General features: G+C 39.2%; 2 protein-coding genes across 2 annotated transcripts in view; both read left to right on the top strand.

Annotated features, from left to right (window-relative positions):
• Positions 1–21,428, top strand: part of LOC110045322 (tetratricopeptide repeat protein 28-like) — a 63,143-nt gene that overhangs the window by 3,957 nt on the left and 37,758 nt on the right. The window lies entirely within an intron of this gene.
• On the top strand, positions 208–18,807 carry LOC110045320 (uncharacterized). The gene is made up of 6 exons (XM_089296001.1): positions 208–253; positions 1,095–1,171; positions 3,096–3,160; positions 4,520–4,570; positions 7,349–10,826; positions 17,523–18,807. The coding sequence occupies exon 5, from the start codon at positions 7,369–7,371 to the stop codon at positions 10,822–10,824; it is 3,456 nt and encodes a 1,151-aa protein (XP_089152127.1). The 5' UTR covers positions 208–253; positions 1,095–1,171; positions 3,096–3,160; positions 4,520–4,570; positions 7,349–7,368; the 3' UTR covers positions 10,825–10,826; positions 17,523–18,807.

Below are 21,428 nucleotides of genomic sequence, written 5' to 3'. Positions count from 1 at the left end.
ATCCCGCATTTCCTAGTTGAACGGAACAAGTGCTGCTCACGCCAAGATATGTTTATTCTGAATCCCGCTTACCACATCCCGCCTGGATCTTCAGCTTATCTCGCATCCTGTCAAGCTGACGTTTTGACGCTCCAGAAACTTCGAAATACATCTTCCATGCTTGACGTATTATGATAACCAGTGTTTTCTCGAAATTTCTAGAAACCCTCAAGCGGTTTTCGTAGTTTTACTTTCCAAGGCAAGTTCTGACTTGGTAAGTACAGCTCTAGCTAACTTTGCATCGTCTGGCTTCTCTCTTAACTAGTTAAAATAATATATAGCTGTATTATGATAGCCACGAAATTCAAACAATCATAAAGTGATGATCAACTGCACGCTCTATTGTTTGCCAGTAAACAACAAAGTTTGTGGCTCTGTCAGTTCTGATGTCTGTTGCCATCGAAAACGAGAGTTTGAAATCAATCAAATCGTTCAAAGTACATTATAAAGTAAAAACTGGCCAAAAGTCAATTCACAGTCTTCCACATTTTACAACAGAACGATGGCAAAAGTAGCTTTCATTAGTTGTCTTATATATTTCTCTTTAGAGCAAGTCAGTCTGTCTATGACAGGAACCACCGTGGAATGTTAATTTTATTAATCAGCAAACACAGAGTTAAATAGTAAACTGGAGTGGTTTTAAGCAATAGAAGCTTCAAAACAGCAAACAAAGACGCCAAGATTTGTATGGGGAGGTCCAGGATTGTAAAAAAATCTTTAAACAGTGTAATAACTAGATAACGAATCGTTTCTGTCGTTTAACTTATAAGACAGAACTAGGTTAAGAGCTATTGTGTTTTATGCACGGGTAAGCCAAAGAGCGAACAACAACATACAACAATTGAAAGAACTTTGTCTAGCTATAAAACCATTTTACTGAATATTAGCTGTGTTAAAAAACCCAACATGCTTTAAAAACTGTTAGACTTTACCGTTAGTATTCAACAAAGTATGAAAATAAAAAAAATGTAACTTACTTTTGAAAATTTTTATTCGATTGTTTTGCCTTTTTCCGATTGTTTTGACTTCTTATTGGACCTCCTGTTGTCTTGCAGGGAAACTCCCTCAGTGCTGTTTCAGTTTCTATCACTTTGGGTTCCACTTTTTTGAGAAGATTGACAAACTCAACAGGGTAAGTTTTTAAACTGTAAGCTATTTGTAACTAATAGAGTGCGCGTACACAAGAGCTAGAATTTACACTGAAAGAGACCTCATGAATCGCGTGACTGATTTTGTTCCTGCTGTAAGCGCCAATAGAGAGTCACGCAAATTATTACGTAACGCGATAGATTGCTCTAAGGCGCCGTTATGTATAGGTAATCATACGGTGCCGAGTTAAATTTGGAATTAATTTGCGCGAATGAATGAATTTCAGCTTTTTGAAAAAATCACTTGATTAGCTACCGACTCATTGATTCCTTATCAATAAACATAAACATAAAAAAATTCGCGTGGAGGAGGTGCCAGAAGATTTTTCGTTATCATTTGACGTGATATCATTGGCTTAGAAAATTTCCTATTGTCTTTCAGCCAATCATAATCCAGAATTATGATGTGTAATTTGCACTGGTGTTACACTTGAACCGCACTGCTCTCAGCCAATCAGAATCGAGTAATTTTTTTCATGTATAGTATTAGCTTTGTTATTCATACGTGTAGCAGGTTTTAATCATCAAGTTAACTGTTGTCATTCGATCTACTTTTTCAACACAAAGAAAGAACCCAGGTCAACATTTTGATGCTGCTTTGGCAACCTTTTTTTGACGGTCATCAAAACCAGTTTGTAATCATGCATATTTGCTGTGCGACTCTGGTGTAACTGAAACAAAAAGATGGAGCGCGTTTTAGAAGTCGTAAACGGGTCCTTAGCGTCTCATCAAGGGATTCCAATTATCTAGTAGTGGTACATTTTTTAATGTGATCAGTCACTCCGTAGAAGTGATTTGCTAGTATTCATCCTGCATTTCGTCCCTTAATATCACATTTATCCTGCATTTTCTGATTAAAATAAGCACATGCTGCCCAGGTCCAGACGTGTTATCTCGAATACGGCATTCCGCATCCCGCCCGGATTTTCAACTGACTAATCTCGCCTCTAGCCAAGCTTGTGTTTTGACACTCCAAATCGAAATACTGCATCTTCCATGCATGACGTATTATTATAATCAGTGTTTCGTCGACATATCTAGAACTCCTCCAGCGATTTTCGTAGTTTTACTTTGCAAAACAAGTTCCGTCGTGGTAAGTAAAGCTCTAGGTAACTTTGTATCTTCTGGTTTTAGAATAATATATAGCTCGATTATGATAGCCGCGGCATTCAGATAATCATAAAGTGATGATTAATTGCAAGCTTCATCGTTTGCCTTCACATAGCAAAGCTTTTGGCTCTGTCAGTTCTAATGTCTGTTACCCTGAGAAGAAAAGAGTCTAAAATCAACCAAATCGTGCAAAGTACATTATAAAATGAAAACTGACAACAGAACGATGGCAAAAGCCAAACAGCAAACAACAATTTACAACAAAGAACTTTGTCTCACTTGATAACCAGTTCACTGATTATTAGCTATGCTCAAAAACCCAATATGCTCTAAAAGCTATTAGACTTTACCGTCAGTGTTTAGCAAGGAATGGAAATAGAAAAAATGTAGCTTACTTTTTGCGCAACGTTTAAAACTCATTGCAATTTTAATTTGCGTTGACTTCCTATTGGACCTTCTATTGTCTTTCAGGGAAACCACCTAGTGTTGTTTCAGTCTCTATCACTTTTGTTTCGTTTTCATCAGAAGACTGAGAAACTGAAAACGGTAACTTTATAACCTGCAAGCTGTCCGTGACTGATACCTTTGGGTGCACATATTTCAAGTATAGCTGATTTTTTTAATACTTTAAATTTACACTGGGAGAGGTTTCCATAAATCGAGTGACTAATTTTCTTCTTGTTGTCAGCCTGAGGTATCAGTGAGTCACGCGAATAATGAAGTCACCTGAATAATTGTTTGAAAGCATCGTTTACGCAGTAATAATTTGTTCAACTTTTCCTTCTCTTCTACTTTTAGAGGAAAAGGTCCTGCTATTGACGATCATTCAATTTGGTTTCATTCTGGTCGACTTACCAAAACCAGTGAGTATAAATAAATATTCTACTAGCTTTGTTATTCATAGTAGAGTTCAATCATTAACTACTTTTAACCGTAATCACAAACTACTTTTAACTCTGACGTCATGAAATTAAAGACTATTCAAAACCAGTTATAGTTAATGACGCTGGTGTGACTGAAACGCGATTAGCAAGCTGTTTTGAAAACCCCTATTCTTTAACTCATTAGTGCTTCCAAAGACTCCCGAAAGGTAAATTAATCTCTCCAGTCACTGAGTAAATGCGATTTGCGGTTTTTCATCCCGCATCCCGTCCCTCATTTTGAAAGTTAGCCCGCACTTCTTGATTGAAATGAGCACAGGCTGCACAGGCTGCACAGAATGATATTTTTATCCCGAAACCCGCATTGCACATCCCGCCTGGATTGTCAGCCTATCTCTCCTTCCACCAAGCATATGTTTTGACACAGTGTTTCCTTGAAATATCTAGAAACCCTTAAGCGGTTTTGTAGCTTCACTTTCCAAAGCAAGTTCCGCTATTGTAAGTACAACTCTAGGTAACTTTGCATCGTCTGGTTTCTACCTTGACCAGCCAGAATAATATATATGCATAGCTGGATTATGATAGCCACGACATTCCGACAATCACAGAGTGACGATTAATTGCAAACTCAATCGTTTCCTGTAAGAACGGGAAAGATTTTGGTTCTGTGAACTGATATTGTTACCACCAGAAGGCGACAAAGGGAATCAGTGAACCTGCAAAGTAAATTATGAAATGATCACTCGCATATAAGACAAATGAAAAATTACAACAGAACGATGGCAAAAGCCATGCTTATTTACTTGTCTTATTTGACTTCAGACAAGTTAGTCAGTTTCTATGATAGGAAGACGAGGAATGTAAATTCTATTCATTCAACGCATGGTTAGTGGAGGGAATAGTTTTGAAGCCCGACAAGCTTTAGAAGAGCAAACAAAGATGCCAAGATTTATGTTGGAAGGTCTACGACTCTAAATATTCTTTCGCTTTACCACCATACACCATGCATAAGTCACATAACCGAACCGTTTCAGTTAATTTATATAGTCTATTAAGCAGAAACAATTATGCATTGTGTTTTATGCATGGTTAAGGCCAAAATTAGTACAAAAACATACAACGAAGAACTTTGTCGGGCTTCATAATCATTTCAAACTATTAACTATGGTCAACAACGCAATATCAATTGAAAGGCGTTGGACTGTAATGTCAGTATTCAACAAAAAAAAAGTGGAGATAGCAAAAACTGTTACATTTTTTAGGAGAACTGATTTAATTCGATTGTTTTGCACAACGTTTGAACCTTTTTCAATTCTAATTTGCATTTGCTTTTCTTTTCAGTTTCTATCCCTTTTAATTCAATTTCGTCCGAGGATCGAGAGACTGAAAACGGTAAGGTTATTAACTCTAAGCTGTTGGTGACTGATACCGTGACATTCACATATAAGATGTTTATGCTAGCGATGTTTAATACTTATAATTTACACTGGAAGAGATTTGCATCAATAAATATCCCATGACTGTTTGTTTTCAGTTTTTGAGCGTTACCTGGAAGTCACGCAAATGATTAGTTAAAATGACTAATTGAATGCAGAAACCGTTGGTAGAAAAATCAATCTGCTTAACATTTCCCTATTTATTATTTTGACATGCAGGGAAATTTCCCGTTATTGGCGCATATTTGTTTTTGTTTTCATTCTGGCGAATCAGTAGAAGTGTTGAGTGCAAATCAGTGTTAACTTTGTTATTCATATTTGGCTAAAATTATCTCACAAACTGTTAACAGTCGCTTTACATTTTAAACGGAAAGAAAGAACCCTAGAAAATTTTGCGAATTTGATGATCGAAAAAAACAGCGAACATTTATTAGTCCAAGCGTCACCTTCATTTGGAGCAGAGTAGGACAAAACTGGAAATAGTCACACATCAGACATATACTTTTAACGAATTAACCTTTGAATGCGACACTGTGCCGACTATGTTCAGGGTAAAGCTCTTTTACTGGTCTGATTTAATTTCCTCGGACACTTTGAAGTAGATTCATGAGTGTATTAGAGAAAACTAAGTTGACTTTGTGGCTGCCTTTACTACTGACGATGTATAAATTTTGATATCGGCCTTGATTTGGTTTTTGTTGTTGGTCTGCGTTTGTTGGGGTATCTATTTACTGAAACAACAGCACTGTTTCCTCTGTGTCCCTAGTTTTAAAATCGGTGTAGTGTTACCATCTAATTAACGTCTCAGTTCCCTATATTTGGTGAGCATCTTGTATGTATGGTTAGAGCACTTTCAGTCTGGTCTCAATTTAGATTAGAAATCGGGCCTCATATGTGGTTAATTTTTTATGTCTTGTCCTTGCTCAGGTAATGGGACTTCAAAACAAAACCTCTAACTGCCAAACTGAACTCAAAACAACAAAAATGAGAAGCTAGAGAAAGGATTTGTAATCGGTCTAAAGCTTAACGGTGATTCCTGAGCGAAGAAAAAAAACCGGAACAATACTAAAATATTAAACGCTTAAAAACGCTAACGGACTCACGTCGGTCGGAATGAATAACTCTGACGTCATGTACTAGCTGTACTTGATGACGCTTGTGTGACAAAACCTAATAGATAGGAAGTGATTGGGAAGCCGTTCAAAAACTCGCCTTCCGCGTTTTATCAGGGCCTCGAGACACTCGAAAACAATAGCAGCATTTAGCTAATGGACTCGTCCTCAGCTTTTTCGCGTTTGGATCAGCGCTATTTGTACAGACGAAATACTAGTCCTAAGCAGGGTTACCCCACCGTTCGATTCTCCAGTAACCACTTAGACACCTACATCTACAATTGTGGACAAAAATCCTTGGCACAGTTATGTAATTTAACGAATTGTATGTGTTTTTACTACTAAAGTTTAAAACAAGCGCTGCTTTTGGCTTTTCAACGTTGCAGTTTTCAACATTGTATGGGGGTGGGGATGGGGGGGGGGGGCGAGAATTAGGTAGGTGAAGTTGTATTCGCGTCTTTTGTGTGCGGAAGAGCGCCAAAAGTGCAAATTTGTTCCAAAACTTTTGTCCATGATTGTAGGTAAGAGAACGTTGGAAGGAATATTATTACTAGTTCGTATAGTGTGATCGGCCGGGTGAGGGTAGCTCTGAAAAGAACTGTTGCTGGTGTCTGACGTTTCGACAACCTGAGCGGAAGTCATCTTCAGAGTCAAGTGAATAGTGTTTGTCAGTCGATGATGTTATAAGTCTGGTCCGTTGAACGTGACTGGTCAGCATAGCCATGACGGTATTGGTTAAATGCATTGGGTAAAGTTTGTCATCAGTCATTGTTGTGTTTCGATCCGTCTATTTTTAGTAAACTTGGTCGGATTTGGTCCGTGTATTGTTAAGTCGGTCTGTTAGAAGTCCGTTTGTCGGTTTCGTTTCCGTCATGGATAAGTCGTTTGTAAGGCGCCGGTAGTTGTTGACATCTGTTAAGAGGCGTTTGTTCTGGGTTAGTGTACCAGCTTTCCAGAGTCAGCTTATAACTACGTTACGACACTTGACACGAGACTGACTGAACACAAACGAGCTAGGAGAAATGGTGACGCCAACAATCACATTGCTGTACGACAACTGGCAAACCACAGCATTGACTGCAACTCTGCTCAGTGCTTTTCTACAGTACAAACTATTTTCAACGACTGACTCTGGAAAGCTGGTATACCAACCTAGAACAAACGCCTTTTAATACATGTCAACAACTACCAGCGCTTTACAAACGACTTATCCATAACGGAAACGAAACCGACAAACGGACTTCTAACAGATCGATTTAACAATACACGGACCAAAAACCGACCTATTTGACTAACAATAGACGGATCGAAACACACCAATGACTGATGACAAACTTTACCCGAGCGTTTTAGCCAATACCATCAGGGCTATACTGACCAATCACGTTCGACGGACCAGACTTATAACATCATCAACTGACAAACACTATTCACTTGACTCTGAAGATGACTTCCGCTCAGCTTGTGAAAAGGTCAGTCACCAACAACAGTTCTTTTCAGAGCTACCCTCACCCGGACGATCACATTATACGAACTACTGATACTCCTGGGTTCTAACCATTTACTATAGAATATTATTACCCTAAATAACTAAAAAGCTTCATTTGTGTTATTTTTATTAGGGTACATAAAGGAAGTCGCCATGAACAACATAGACGACATTTTACAAGCCATCTTTATTGGCTTGGTTGTTGCTACCTTCCTTCTCAACACTGGTCGTGCTCTAAAAGCCATTGAGATTTGCAAGGAATGTTTGATGCCCCTAAATAATAAAGTGCTAAAAATGGAACGAGAAATTTTCAATTCACTCCATATTGGTATCTACAAAACATCCTTCAGGGCGTACTGTCTTATCCCTGATCATACCAAAGCACTTATCTACGGTAGGAAACTTCTTGACATTTACCGCAAGCGTGGTAAAACAGACGAGGAAGGAAATCATATGGTAAAACTGGCCGACATATATACACAGCAGCATAAATACCTAGAAGCCAGAGAACTTTATGAGAAAGCGATTAATATCCCGAAAGAAAAGGGTGACAGAAGGAATGAAGCAAACACTTATGAAAAGATTGGAATTATATCTTATTATCTCAGTGACTACGACAAAGCAAAAGAAAATTTTAACAAAGCACTTGCCATCAGATTACAAACTGGTGACAAAAACGGACAGGCAGCAGATTACGGAAACCTAGGAACTGTGTTGGAATCTCTTGGTCAATATGACAAGGCTAAAGAATATCTTGAAAAAGCACTTGCCATCAAAACACAGATTTGTGACAAAGAGGGAGAAGGCACCTTGTACGGAAATTTAGGAACTGTGCTTTTATCTCTTAGTGAATATGGCAAAGCTAAAGAATATCTTGACGAAGCACTTTCCATCAATATACGAATTGGTGACAAAGAGGGAGAAGCCGGCTCGTACGGAAAGTTAGGAATTGTGTTTCAAGCTCTTGGTCAATATGACAAGGCTAAAGAATATCATGAGAAATCACTTGCCACCACAATACAAATCGGTGACAAAAAGGGAGAAGCAAGGTCGTACGTAAACTTAGGAACTGTGTTTTTATCTCTTGGTCAATATCACAAGGCTAAACAATATCTTGAGAAAGCACTCGCCATCACAATACAAATTGGTGACAAAGACGGAGAAGCCAGCTCGTACGGAAACTTAGGAACTGTGTTTACATCTCTTGGCCAATATGAAAAGGCTAAAGAATATCTTGAGAAAGCACTTGCCATCATAATACAAAACGGTGACAAAAATAGACAAGCCACCACGTACGGAAACTTAGGAACTGTGTTTTTATCTCTTAGTGAATATGGCAAGGCTAAAAAATATATTGAGAAAGCACTTGCCATCACAATACAAATCGGTGACAAACTGGGAGAAGCCAGCTCGTACGGAAACTTAGGAACTTTGTTTGCATCTCTTGGTCAATATGACAACGCTAAAGAATATCATGAGAAAGCACTTGCCATCAAAATACAAATCGGTGACAAAAATGGAGAAGCCAGCTCGTACGAAAACTTAGGAACTGTGTTTAAATCTCTTGGTCAATATAAGAAGGCTAAAGAATATCATGAGAAAGCACTTGCCATCACAATACAAATCGGTAACAAATATGGAGAAGCCAGCTCGTACGGAAATTTAGGAACTGTGTTTGAATCTCTGGGTCAATATGACAAGGCTAAAGAATATCTTGAGAGAGCACTTGCCATCAGAATACAAATTGGTGACAAAGAGGGAGAAGCCAGCTCGTACGAAAACTTAGGAGCTGTGTTTACATCTCTTCGTCAATATGACAAGGCTAAAGAAAATCTTGAGAAAGCACTTGCTATCAGAATACAAATCGGTAACAAAAGTGGAGAAGCTATCTCGTACGGAAACTTAGGAACTGTGTCTATACCTCTTGGTCAATATGACAATGCTAAAGAATTTCTTGAGAAAGCACTTGCCATCAGGATGCAAATTGGTGACAAAGAAGGGGAGGCAGCAGATCACGCCAACTTAGGAGCGTTGTATGGATTGGTTGGTGAATATGTTATGGCTGAAGATTATATTGAGAAGGCATTGTCAATTACGCGAGACATTGAAGACTTAGACAAGGAGTTTAACATTCTTTGTGTTCTTACAGTGGTGAAGTTATTCCAATACAAGATCCAGGAAGCGTTTGACTGTTTGTTTCTGAGTATGAACAAAAGCGAATCTTTACGAAGTTTCTTAGGGGAAAACGACGATTTTAAGGTCTCGTCCTTAGACGTTCGCAATTTTCCCTACCAAATTCTTAGTGCATTCTTTTGTTTTTGGGGAAATCCAAACCATGCACTTTATGTTTTAGAGCTGGCACGGGCTAGGGCATTAGCAGACTTGATGGCAACTCAGTATTCTGTTGAAAGCCACATCTCAGCTGATCCGCAATCGTGGATTGGTATTGAAAATATTATGAAAAAAGAAAGCAACTCTTCTTGTGTGTACATTTCTTATCGTGATCATAATCTGTTTTTCTGGGTTCTCAAGACAAGTGGAATCATTCATTTCCGAAGAATAACAGTGGATGAGAAACTAATTGATGCTCGACTAATTGGGAAGTTAGATAATTTCCTCGCCAAAAGCTTTCGAGGCTTTGGTATTTTGCCCGAGGAAGATTGTGAAGATCGATCTTTAAATGAAGTTCAGAGCCTCGCAGCATTGAGACTTATAGAGGAGGAAGACGAAGAAAGTGGAAACTCCGAATCGAGCTTTTCTTTGTACTACAGAATGTTAATCAGTCCGGTAGTTGATCTACTTGAGGAGCTCGAGCTCATTGTTGTTCCTGATCGCTGCTTAAACCAAGTTCCATTTCCAGCGTTAAAGGATGAAGCAGGGAGGTATTTATCAGAGAAATACAGAATCCGCATCGTTCCTTCTTTGACAACTCTAAAGCTCATTCGGGACAGTCCTTCATACTATCACAGTCAGACTGGTGCTCTGATAGTTGGGGATCCAGCTGTCGGTATGGTGCGTTACAAAAGAGAGGAAATGCCTTTTTCCAGGTTACCCTGTGCATTGAATGAAGCAGTTATGATTGGACGACTGCTAGGAGTTCAACCTTTGTTAGGACAGCACGCAACAAAGCAGGCGGTACTTGACAGGTTACATTCAGTGAGTCTGATACATTTTGCAGCCCATGGTAATGCCGACAGAGGAGAAATTGCTCTTTCTCCGGTACGCCGTCCTAACAGGATTCCAGAAGAGGAAGATTACCTATTGACGATGTCGGACATTGCAAACGTTCAACTACGAGCTAAACTGGTGGTACTTAGCTGCTGTCATAGTGCATGTGGGCAGATTAGAGCCGAAGGAGTCGTTGGGATTGCTCGAGCGTTCTTAGGATCCGGTGCACGGTCTGTTTTGGTGGCTCTCTGGGCCATAAGTGACAAAGCAACAGAGCAGCTGATGTGTCGCTTCTACGAGCATCTTGTTCGGGGTGAGAGTGCGAGTGAATCTCTTCACCAGGCCATGAAGTGGATGAGAGCTAACGGCTTTGACATGGTTTGCGAATGGGCACCATTTTTGCTGATTGGAGATAACGTGACATTTGACTTCGGAAAATAAAAGTAAGTTTCCTTAAATACGAAACTTTTGCTAGCTAAGCTAATAATTTTGAACTCAACCAGCGTCCTTTTATGTTAAAGGTATGCAACTTTTGTTTTATATTAGGAATGTTTGCGATAGGTACTGATCATCTGATAGTTGACTTAAGGCTTCACCCTGGTTAATGAAGCCGATTGAAACCAAGAGTGTGCAGTTTAAATGCCTTAGCATAACCCAGTGGATGTTCTAACATTGTCATCAAAAGTTATTTAGTGGATGTTTTGTTTAAGATACCTTTCTTTCGATTATAACCACAAAAACACTACTGGAGGCACTGTTTGAGTGCATGTTTAGCCAATCGGATTGAGAAGTTTTCTAGTAACCTGATACTTGGGTATGTTAAGTAAATAATAGAGTGTTTCTGTCGAGAAACTAATGGCTGATAGCTGCCCCGCGGTAATTTGATGGTCTTAAAACAAATATTTGCGTGAGAGGCGAAGCTTTGAGGGCAATATGCTAGTTTTAAGAGGTGCCCTCTGTAATTTTCAACTATGGCCATTTGGACCAGAAAAAATCAAATTCCTCAAACTTTCTCAGATGAATGGCCTAGATAAGTGATTCACAAAAATATAACTTTCAGTTCAATTCGATTCGTATCTTAGCGCTGGGGCCACCATCTTGGTTTTGCCCCTCTAAGAGGGCTTTCAGCGGCCATTTTAGGGCACATTTTTAACAATTTGCCATACAGAGAAAACGATCTAAATCCGGGTAAAAACCCTTTATTCGAGACAAGCAAATGTTTCTTGTTACATTGAGAGGTTGTTTTGGCAATTTGATCATCACCTGATTTTTCTACAGAATTTTAAATTTCTTCCCTTTCGGACTACTCATGAAGCGCCACAAAATAGGTGAAGTTTAAAGGAAAATATCGCCGAAAGTACATCACTTGAGATCCCAAAACTACCCTCCACTTAAAGAGAAACGTCTCACCTGTAAAAACATGCAATAAAATTTTGGGGCAGTTAAAACTGTAAAATGTTAGAAGAAGAAGTTTAAGCTGTGCTTTTGTCAACAAAGACCGCCGTCCTAATTAGCATAATAACATGAAAATAACGATGCACAGAGAAAATAATGATATATTCCACTTACCTCGCGACATGTCGACAACTGGATGTTCCACGATGCCTCATGTTATATTTCCAGTATGTTTCAGCCACATTTTCGGTGATTAGTGTACGAAATCACTCTCAGACATCGCCACGGTTAAGCAGATTTCAACTCTCCGAAGCCCGCTTCATAACATCTATCAATATTATTTGTCTTTTGCCTCATAAGCTGCCGTTTACAAGAAGTTTCACAGTTTGCTGAGATCCTAACTGACCCAGAAGTCTGTTAGCAACCTTTAAAATCTTCCTTTTAATCGAGGATTCTCATCAAGAACTCGTTTAAGCTCAGTTCTGTTTTGATCTGTTATGCACTCGCCATTATTCCACAGATTGCGTTACATTTGACAAATGCGCATTCCAACGGGTAGGGGTATGGTGGGTAGGAACTGAAAATGTAACCGACATTAAAGCCATTTTACGCATCTCTGTGGCTAAGGTAGTAACTGGCTTTCCCAGAATGATTTGAACATGAGCTTCTGCTTGCAGGTATTTTGTAGGTTATTTTTGCCGAGTAGGTGAGGGGGGGAGGGGGGAGGTCGTGTATTAAAAAAAAAAAAAAGAAAAAAGAAAACGATAGACAGTATCAGGTCAAAAGATTATGATCTGTGTATCTTGATCAGCATTATCAGTTCATCATTGAGGCCAGTGAGGCCCTATTAGGGGTTTTCAGGATACTGGATATTTGGGTAAAAAGTTAATAGGATGCAAGAAATTTAGGAGAAATATTAATGGGGTAGAGCATGTTTAGATCAGATAAAACAGGACATTAATTGAGGAGGAAATCGTTGAGCTGGATTTAACAGGATACAAGATATTTAGGACAAAAATTAACAGGATAAGGGATACACCGACACCCCACCCCCCCTCCCCCACAATGGGGCCTCAACAATGGTCAGCTATTTAGGATGAAATAAATGTATGTCAACTGCTATAAGCATTTATTCTGGACTCTTAGTACTTATATCACGATGGAATATGAAAGTTTTGTATCAGATTTTAGGGGTTTTAAGGTTAGGTAACGCAGCTCCTTGTCAGTAATTTCGAAGCCCACACTTATTACACTGAATAGATAGATAAAGAAGAGGCTGGAGAAATACACAGAGAATGAAATGTGTCCCGAATTCTGTACCGTTTAACACGAATTTCTTCCATGGCAACCTTTGTGTCTGCAAAGAGATCGAGGCACAACATTCCATACCATATTTGTAAACAACTATCCTAATCTCATTGACAGCCATTAGTTTTTGACGAGAATTTTCATTTATTACCAATAGAATACGGATAGAACTCCAATAAAAAGCCTCTTCCTTGTGTTTTTTTTGTTCAGCGTTATACTTGTGTCTTTCGCCGCCCGAAATGCCATCAAATGCTGCGAAAGGCAACAGACTGACAAGCAGTGCGCAAGAAAAGTTTTTCTCAGGTCAGGAAATGGTCATAAAAGTCGAAGCAATTACTGTAGCACAAAAGATGAGGCGCTCAAAAGGTGAAGCCAGAATTAGGCGGTTCACCTGTGATGAGTTCCTGACTCCTTGCCACGTTTAATCCTTCCTCTCGAGAATGGCTTCAAAGCTTAGAAACAGACAGGAGAAGGTCCTCCAAGAAGACACAACAACCGCTGAGAATCAAGCTGCAGATATTTTTGACAAGTGTCAGTTAATTCATCCAATTGCTTTAATGACTCATTCAACTTGTGTGCCTTAAACGCATCTATAATGTCTTTAAAAAGCTAAGCGTCAACATTAGTGCTTCGCTTGATAGATGCGGGTATTTTAAAGCGCCCTGCATAGGGTTGAAAACTAGTCCTGTGCAGACATGCAGCTGTGCTCCATCACAGAACTGAACGACATTAGCGGTTGTGGGGTGCCTCAGGCTCATAACGAATGGTGCCTACAAAATACAAACGTGTTTCCGCCAGATTAAGAAAACGTGGAAAAAGTAGATCTTAGCCAGGGTTATTAGAATCCACAAAGAGAACTGGGGGTAGTCCTCAATTTTTCCGAGATAATTAGCTACTGCTGACGGTAGCATTTTTCTGAAAAAAAGGTAAAGATATTTCTTCACAGATTCTCCTGCAGTTCGCCTTTACATGTAGAAAACTAAACATATTAAAAAACATCTTTAAACTACGTGGTAAGTGGTAACATAAAAACCACTTTTGATATGTATTTAATAACAGAATCGTCGCAACAGCACTCCTCTGGCTTAGCCAAAATACAGTCTATAACTTTTCCTCACAGCCAAAAACTAATGCATTGTCGAATAGGCTTGCCATTTCCAATTCATACCATAAAATGTAGCTGTAATCACCCCTTTGTTAAAAATTGAAGGAGTTGTTTCATCCTTTCGAAAACTTTGTCGGTGTCCGTTACTTTTTTTCCTGCTACTTTCCAAGTAAGTTAAACATTGACGTCTTTCGCAGTTGTTTTGCGCGCGCATTATGCCATGTACAGTCGAATTTCAGTATGATTTTTTCTACGGATACGATAAAAGGTAGTTTTGTTTTTCAGCTGGAAGCCGTTCACAGTTAGTGCTTAGCGATATGTTGCTTATCTGGTAATCCCGGTTTTAGTACAGGCTCGTAATTTTAGTGCGAAATTTGTTTCGGCCACAATAGAATTTTTTTTAAGTCGCGCGCTTGGTAGGGTAGTTAATTACGTCACTAGTTCCAACCCAAGCGCGCGCCTGGCGTTTAAACCATGCCTAAAAAAGAAAGTACCGTCCTTAACTGCCCTTCAGTAATTATCTGAGCAGTTTCTTTTCTGATGGAAAAGTGACACGGCTAAGAAAATGTAAGAAGTTTCAATAAAACGTCGCTTATCATTACTTCCTGCGCACTATTCGTGAGTCTGTTGTCTTTTGCAAAATTTGATGGCACTTCCGACAGCGAAAGACACAACTGTCCCGCTTTATCTGATCTAAACACGCTCTACCCCATTAATTTTTCTCCTAAATGTCTTGCATCCTGTTAATCTTTTACCCAAATATCCAGTATCCTGAAAACCCCTAATAGGGCCTAACTGATGAACTGATAAAGCTGATCAAGATACACAGATCATAATCTTTTGACCTGATACTGTCTATCGTTTTCTTTTTTCTTTTTTTTTTTTAATACACGACCTCCCCCCCCCCCCCCCCCCCTCACCTACTCGGCAAAAATAACCTACAAAATACCTGCAAGCAGAAGCTCATGTTCAAATCATTCTGGGAAAGCCAGTTACTACCTTAGCCACAGAGATGCGTAAAATGGCTTTAATGTCGGTTACATTTTCAGTTCCTACCCACCATACCCCTACCCGTTGGAATGCACATTCGTCAAATGTAACGCAATCTGTGGAATAATGGCGAGTGCATAACAGATCAAAACAGAACTGAGCTTAAACGAGTTCTTGATGAGAATCCTCGATTAAAAGGAAGATTTTAAAGGTTGCTAACAGACTTCTGGGTCAGTTAGGATCTCAGCAAACTGTGAAACTTCTTGTAAACGGCAGCTTATGAGGCAAAAGACAAATAATATTGATAGATGTTATGAAGCGGGCTTCGGAGAGTTGAAATCTGCTTAACCGTGGCGATGTCTGAGAGTGATTTCGTACACTAATCACCGAAAATGTGGCTGAAACATACTGGAAATATAACATGAGGCATCGTGGAACATCCAGTTGTCGACATGTCGCGAGGTAAGTGGAATATATCATTATTTTCTCTGTGCATCGTTATTTTCATGTTATTATGCTAATTAGGACGGCGTTCTTTGTTGACAAAAACACAGCTTAAACTTCTTCTTCTAACATTTTACAGTTTTAACTGCCCCAAAATTTTATTGCATGTTTTTACAGGTGAGACGTTTCTCTTTAAGTGGAGGGTAGTTTTGGGATCTCAAGTGATGTACTTTTGGCGATATTTTCCTTTAAACTTCGCCTATTTTGTGGCGCTTCATGAGTAGTCCGAAAGGGAAGAAATTTAAAATTCTGTAGAAAAATCAGGTGATGATCAAATTGCCAAAACAGCCTCTCAATGTAACAAGAAACATTTGCTTGTCTCGAATAAAGGGTTTTTACCCGGATTTAGATCGTTTTCTCTGTATGGCAAATTGTTAAAAATGTGCCCTAAAATGGCCGCTGAAAGCCCCCTCAGAGGGGCAAAACCAAGATGGTGGCCCCAGCGCTAAAATACGAATCGAATTGAACTGAAAGTTATATTTTTGTGAATCACTTATCTAGGCCATTCATCTGAGAAAGTTTGAGGAATTTGATTTTTTCTGGTCCAAATGGCCATAGTTGAAAATTACAGTGGACGCCTCTTAAAAACATGAGATTTCCAAGGGGCAACTATGAGGCCGATAGTTCCGAGAGATAAACAATCATACTGTCTTTATTGTCCACCACTAAATTATTTTCCGCACGCCATTTCTAGTTTTAAGAACACGAAATTTTCGAGGGGCAACTATCATGTCGAGATTTCTGAGACATAAACAATCTATTGTCTTTATTGTTCACCACTAAATTATTTTACGCACGCCAGTTCATGTTTTAAAAACATGAAATCTCCAAGGGGCAACTATCAGGCCGATAGTTCTGAGACGTGACATAAGCAATCTATTGGCTTGCTCACAGAAAAATATTTTCTTCGGACGAGTACCATCCATCTGGGTATTTTCCCTCGACGGGCACTATGGGTTGATAATGTCTCTCCATGGATGAACACTACCGCGTCAAGTGATCCATTTAAACCAATAAGAATTGGAGAAAATTTAGTGGTGAACTATAAAAATCAATAGCGAGCTCACACAGATAGGTCACTGATAACATATCACGTTGTTTTGCTCAACTTGGTTCAATGCGTACTCCTCTCGGCTGTAACAAGAATCTCCTTTCCTAAAGAAAGAAGAGATTTGATACTTCTGACTCGTGCAAAGCATTAATCTTTAACTTCACTTCCGAATAAGTTTTAGGTTTACGCAACCAACGAAATAATCACACCTTAATTATATCAGGAAACTCGGTTGAGGTTACTTTTTCATGCTGAATCCAAGAATTCATGAAAGTGGGGTTGTCCGCGTTAATTACTTCCGACTGCCATCGGCGTGGATGGCGAGCGCTGCAGGCTTGAGCTTCAAGGGGTCCGGGGTTATGCATCTCAGAAACTTTATCCGATTTAAACGTAATTTCCTATATTCTTGAGACTTTAAAGCCTTTGTCAAGGCATGATATAAAAGCTGGAAGTTACCTTATTTTTTCACCAGAAAACCAAAAGTTAATTATGCAGTCGCGAAGTCTATCTTATCTTTTCTTAACTTGGCAAGAAGTCGATTGGTTGAAGTGAATTAACTACGTATACAACAATTTTATTCTATTATATCTTTTAACAAAGAGTCAAACAAATAACTGAAAATACTGCCCAAAGGGGGCAGGGTGGGTTGAAACTCATTCAGTCCCTTCCCTGGATCTGGTCGTGCTTTTTACCTGTCTTATATGAAGGAGGAAATCATTCTATTTGCATTTGGCGAGTATATCTGTTACAGAGTTACAGTGATTCTTTATGTTTCTACTTTTGCAGGTTTGCCTTTCGCCAGCGTTATACCCAGTGTCTGGCTTTCAGTGAAATTCAATTTCAGTGAAATTCAAGATGACGTCCACCTTTCCCCTGAAAACAGACACGTTTGTGTCAATGGGACGATTTAATTTTTGCGAGACGTAACTCCGTAAGAGACTGATTATTGAGAAACGAAAGTAGTAAATGATCAGTAAGTGAGATAATAGCCAGCAGTCAGTAGTAATTAAGTGATCGACATTAAGTTTCGTCTTAGAAGGTCAATATGGTGATGGGAATAAGGAAAATACTCAACTAGTACTTGCTGATATTGTCTTGATGTAACTTCTTAAACCTGACATCAACGGAAACGTATGATATTGAGTAGTTAGAATTCAATTTTCCTGTAACCATCATTGTGCATTTACATGATATAACGACTCGCATTCACGTTTGCCATAATTGTAATCGAAGACAGTTTATTTTAAGTCCACTATTGCTTCTGTTTTCATACTCTCAATTTCTATAGAGAAGAAAAGTGTGTCTTTTAGGAGGATTTATAAACAGCAGAGAACTGTTTACATGAGAAATCTTGGGACACAGGCTGACTTGAGTGGAAAACATCTGGTTTTGAAGGCAGTGAGCAAATAAACACTACCCCCACAAGGGATAAACAGGGACATGTAGAGCATGAGCATATTCCAGATCTGAAGGGACCTAGACCTGGGAATAACCCTCCTACAAGGGACAATTTTTAAGCCATAAATCAGCCACTTGTTTTGTTTCATCATACCGCCGCCGATTTCAAAACAATTTCAGTAGAAAGTTTGCTTCGCTGCAGGCCCTTGCCAGTGACATTCAGATTAGTCCTAAGCTCAAAACGTTGATTCTACACCATCATTTGCGATCATGCGCTTTTCGACCAGGGCTCTAGCTCGGAGCTTTGAATTCAGTTTTTAGTGTTCGAGTAGCTTCAAGTGCAAGTTTATTTGCTCACACTTGTTTCAACTACGATATTTGAAGTACAGTAGTAAAGAAAAAAAAAAAAAACAGAAAAACAGACCAAATGAAATGAAGAATCTAGTGGCCAAAGAAGCTGACGCTTTCGAGTTGGCGACCAAACCAGTGAAATTACTCAAGTAGTAAGTTCGTAAAGTAGGTGATAAGGAATGACTTAAAAATAATAAGTAACTAGATAGAAGCTTAAATAATGTAGCTAATGCGAGTGTTTACAGTATTCATGTTTCGCCAGCAACGATGATCATTGTACAGTCTCCTTTGAACTGATTAAAAGACATGCATTTCATTTCAATTGAATATTTTTCTAGATTTACGGGGCATTTTCTCTTTCTAGTTTTGTTCTTTAATTTTGGCTTTTACCGACAGTCAAATTAGGAGAGCTCATCGTAATGAAAGAGACTTTCACAAAAGCGAAACTAAGACCTTAAGAGGTTTTAATTATAACTTGATGTTTTAGGACTCGAAACCAGATGACAAATAACTATTAAAGATAGTCCTGTAACCAGGTGGTTGATTCATGATTGAAAAACGTTACTCTCGTTTAAAAAATGTAAAAATTCTAGTAAAAATTCTTTTTGTAAAAGTCCCAACGTTTCGGCTAAAACTTCAGCCTTCATCAGGGGAAAGTGACAAGGAATTTGTTGAAAAGGCACGTTCTTATACTATGCAAATCGGCAAATCGGAGCTAATTATGTTCTGTCCCTTAGGGCTAAATTTAAAAATTCGTGCGGCAAATGCATACCATCATCACGGTTCAGCGGATTCCCGGCTACAAGTGTTAATTTCCCATGCTTCTAAAATACATCTGTTGCGCCAATTTGTGCTTGTACGTAAGATCTTTGAAGATTCCCAGGAGATGGTGTGGCCAGAGTATAAACAATGTTCCGCTAAAGCTGACTTGTGCGAGTGCTTGTTTACAACCGCTTTTTGATGTTCTTTGAGCCGGGTGGAAAATTTTCGTTTCGTTTCTCCGATGTAGCTTTTGTCACAACCTTGACAGGGAATTGAATAAATTGCGCCACGAGTCTGATCTTTCGGGACTGGGTCTTTTGGTTTGGGAAATAAACTGCCGATGGTATGGTGTGGTTTTAAAGCAACTTTGATATTGTAATTGCTTAGGATTCGCTTAATCGGTTCCGTAGTGCCCTTGACATACGGTAAAATGCGGAAACCTTTTTCGTCATCCGATGGAGTTTCTGCATGAAGGCTGAAGTTTTAGCCGAAACGTTGGGACTTTTTACAAAAAGAATTTTTGCTAACATTTTTACATTTTTAAACCAGAGTAACGTTTTTCAATCATGAGACAAATAACTAGTTCACTTCTTCAGAGGCTCTTGAGGGGATCATAGAAAGGAGGGCGCGTAATGCACCGCGCGCCTTCCGTTTATCCCAACCCAGGCTTCCATAGCGCGCTTCAAGGTAAATACAGCAGTAACCTCTGAGAACGAAAGACACTGACTGGAGTATTTTTTTCCAGTCCCATATTCAACTCCTAGGCCGCGCTTGTAAATAGCCAACTGGTGTGCTTCCTGTCAGTTGGGATTCCCCAAGTTACTTCATGAACAATCACTGAGTTTAGGCAATTCTTTGAAAAGTCATTACATGTTGCAACACTTCTTACTTCTATTTTTCTGGACAATTCATGGAATCACAAAGCGAAGATTAACTGTTTGCTTCTATGACGTCGTGATTTTGTTACGACAGAAATGACGAAGAATGTCATCTATCAAATCGTGCAAACTACATTTATTATTATGCATTTTTTCTTCCTTTTCATTGGCCCAAAGCCCACCACGTGACCTGCAAATAACTGCCTGCAAATAATGGTCTACTCATGCGTAATACCGTCTAAATGTGTTTTGCTGCAAATAATATTTTACTCATGCGTAATTGTAACCAGGCATTCGGGTGAAGAACTGGTAGATCGCTTCTGTGAGCTGCTAGAGATTGTCTTAAATATGAAAACAAACTTGGCGATCGAATGATAAAACAATAATGTAGGCCATCTCCGAATTACCTTTAGCCTCTTTCTGAAAGCGAGTCTTGATGCCCATCCTTCATATGAAAATCAGATTTCATTCACATACAAAGTAAACTCATTTTCATATAAATGGTTGTGAACCAGGCCTCGTTTTGATGAAGAGGCTGAACTTGGTTATGGCAAATTATGATCCATCAAATGTTTTTGCTGTCGCACAATTCCTCCAAATGCTTCAGCTGAAATGAAACTGCACACGTCATTTTATTGAGCACGGCCGTGCGTACATAAAGATTTTGTTTATGATGGCTCAATAGGAATATCAAGTAACAAATCAGGAGAATTTTATCGTAGACGGCCTCTCGAAACATCTGTTTTGCTCCTTGAGCTAATATCCAATTCTTACAGATCCTTTTAGTGACACCGTAGAGTTCACTAACAGGAAGATCGAATCACGGCCTTTGCGAGCATGCGAGCAGTGCCTTTAGTTTTGCGAGCACTTTAGAAACTGCAAATGGCGAGCAATGAGCACTTCGTAAATTTTCCGCTAACCGTAATCTCTCCTTTATTAGAAGAAAACATTGTTTTCCCCCAAGTATTCCAACACGCATTTCGAGTTTCGGATTCCATGATCGGCAAACTGGTTTCAAGCTGATTGACTGAAAAAGATTCAACGCAATGAAAATTCATTCGGAGGCTTCAAGGGTCTAGCCAATGGCAGCCATACAGATCTGACAAGCTCTGAACGTCGATTAGTGATAGTAATATTCCTCATGTCCTCATGTCTCTAAGTTACTTTCCACCTTTGCGGGTGCCTTTCGTGGAGAATTTTTACGCGCGTGGACGTCACTTATGGTAATAGGACTGAGTGGAGTCCAACTCGGTCTGTTATAATAAGAGTGATAACAAAATCGGACGACCGTGCAGCGGGAGTC

Source organism: Orbicella faveolata, unplaced genomic scaffold, assembly GCF_042242905.1.
Source record: "Orbicella faveolata isolate gen_17 unplaced genomic scaffold, um_ofav_v1 contig_26, whole genome shotgun sequence".
NCBI classification, from domain to species: Eukaryota; Metazoa; Cnidaria; class Anthozoa; order Scleractinia; family Merulinidae; genus Orbicella; species Orbicella faveolata.
The sequence above is the reverse complement of the archived record's forward strand: the minus strand, read 5'-3'. Positions and strand labels throughout refer to the sequence as shown.

Excerpts from the sequence above, each read along its gene's own strand:
- LOC110045320 (XM_089296001.1), top strand. The coding sequence starts at position 7,369 with ATGAACAACATAGACGACATTTTACAAGCCATCTTTATTGGCTTGGTT.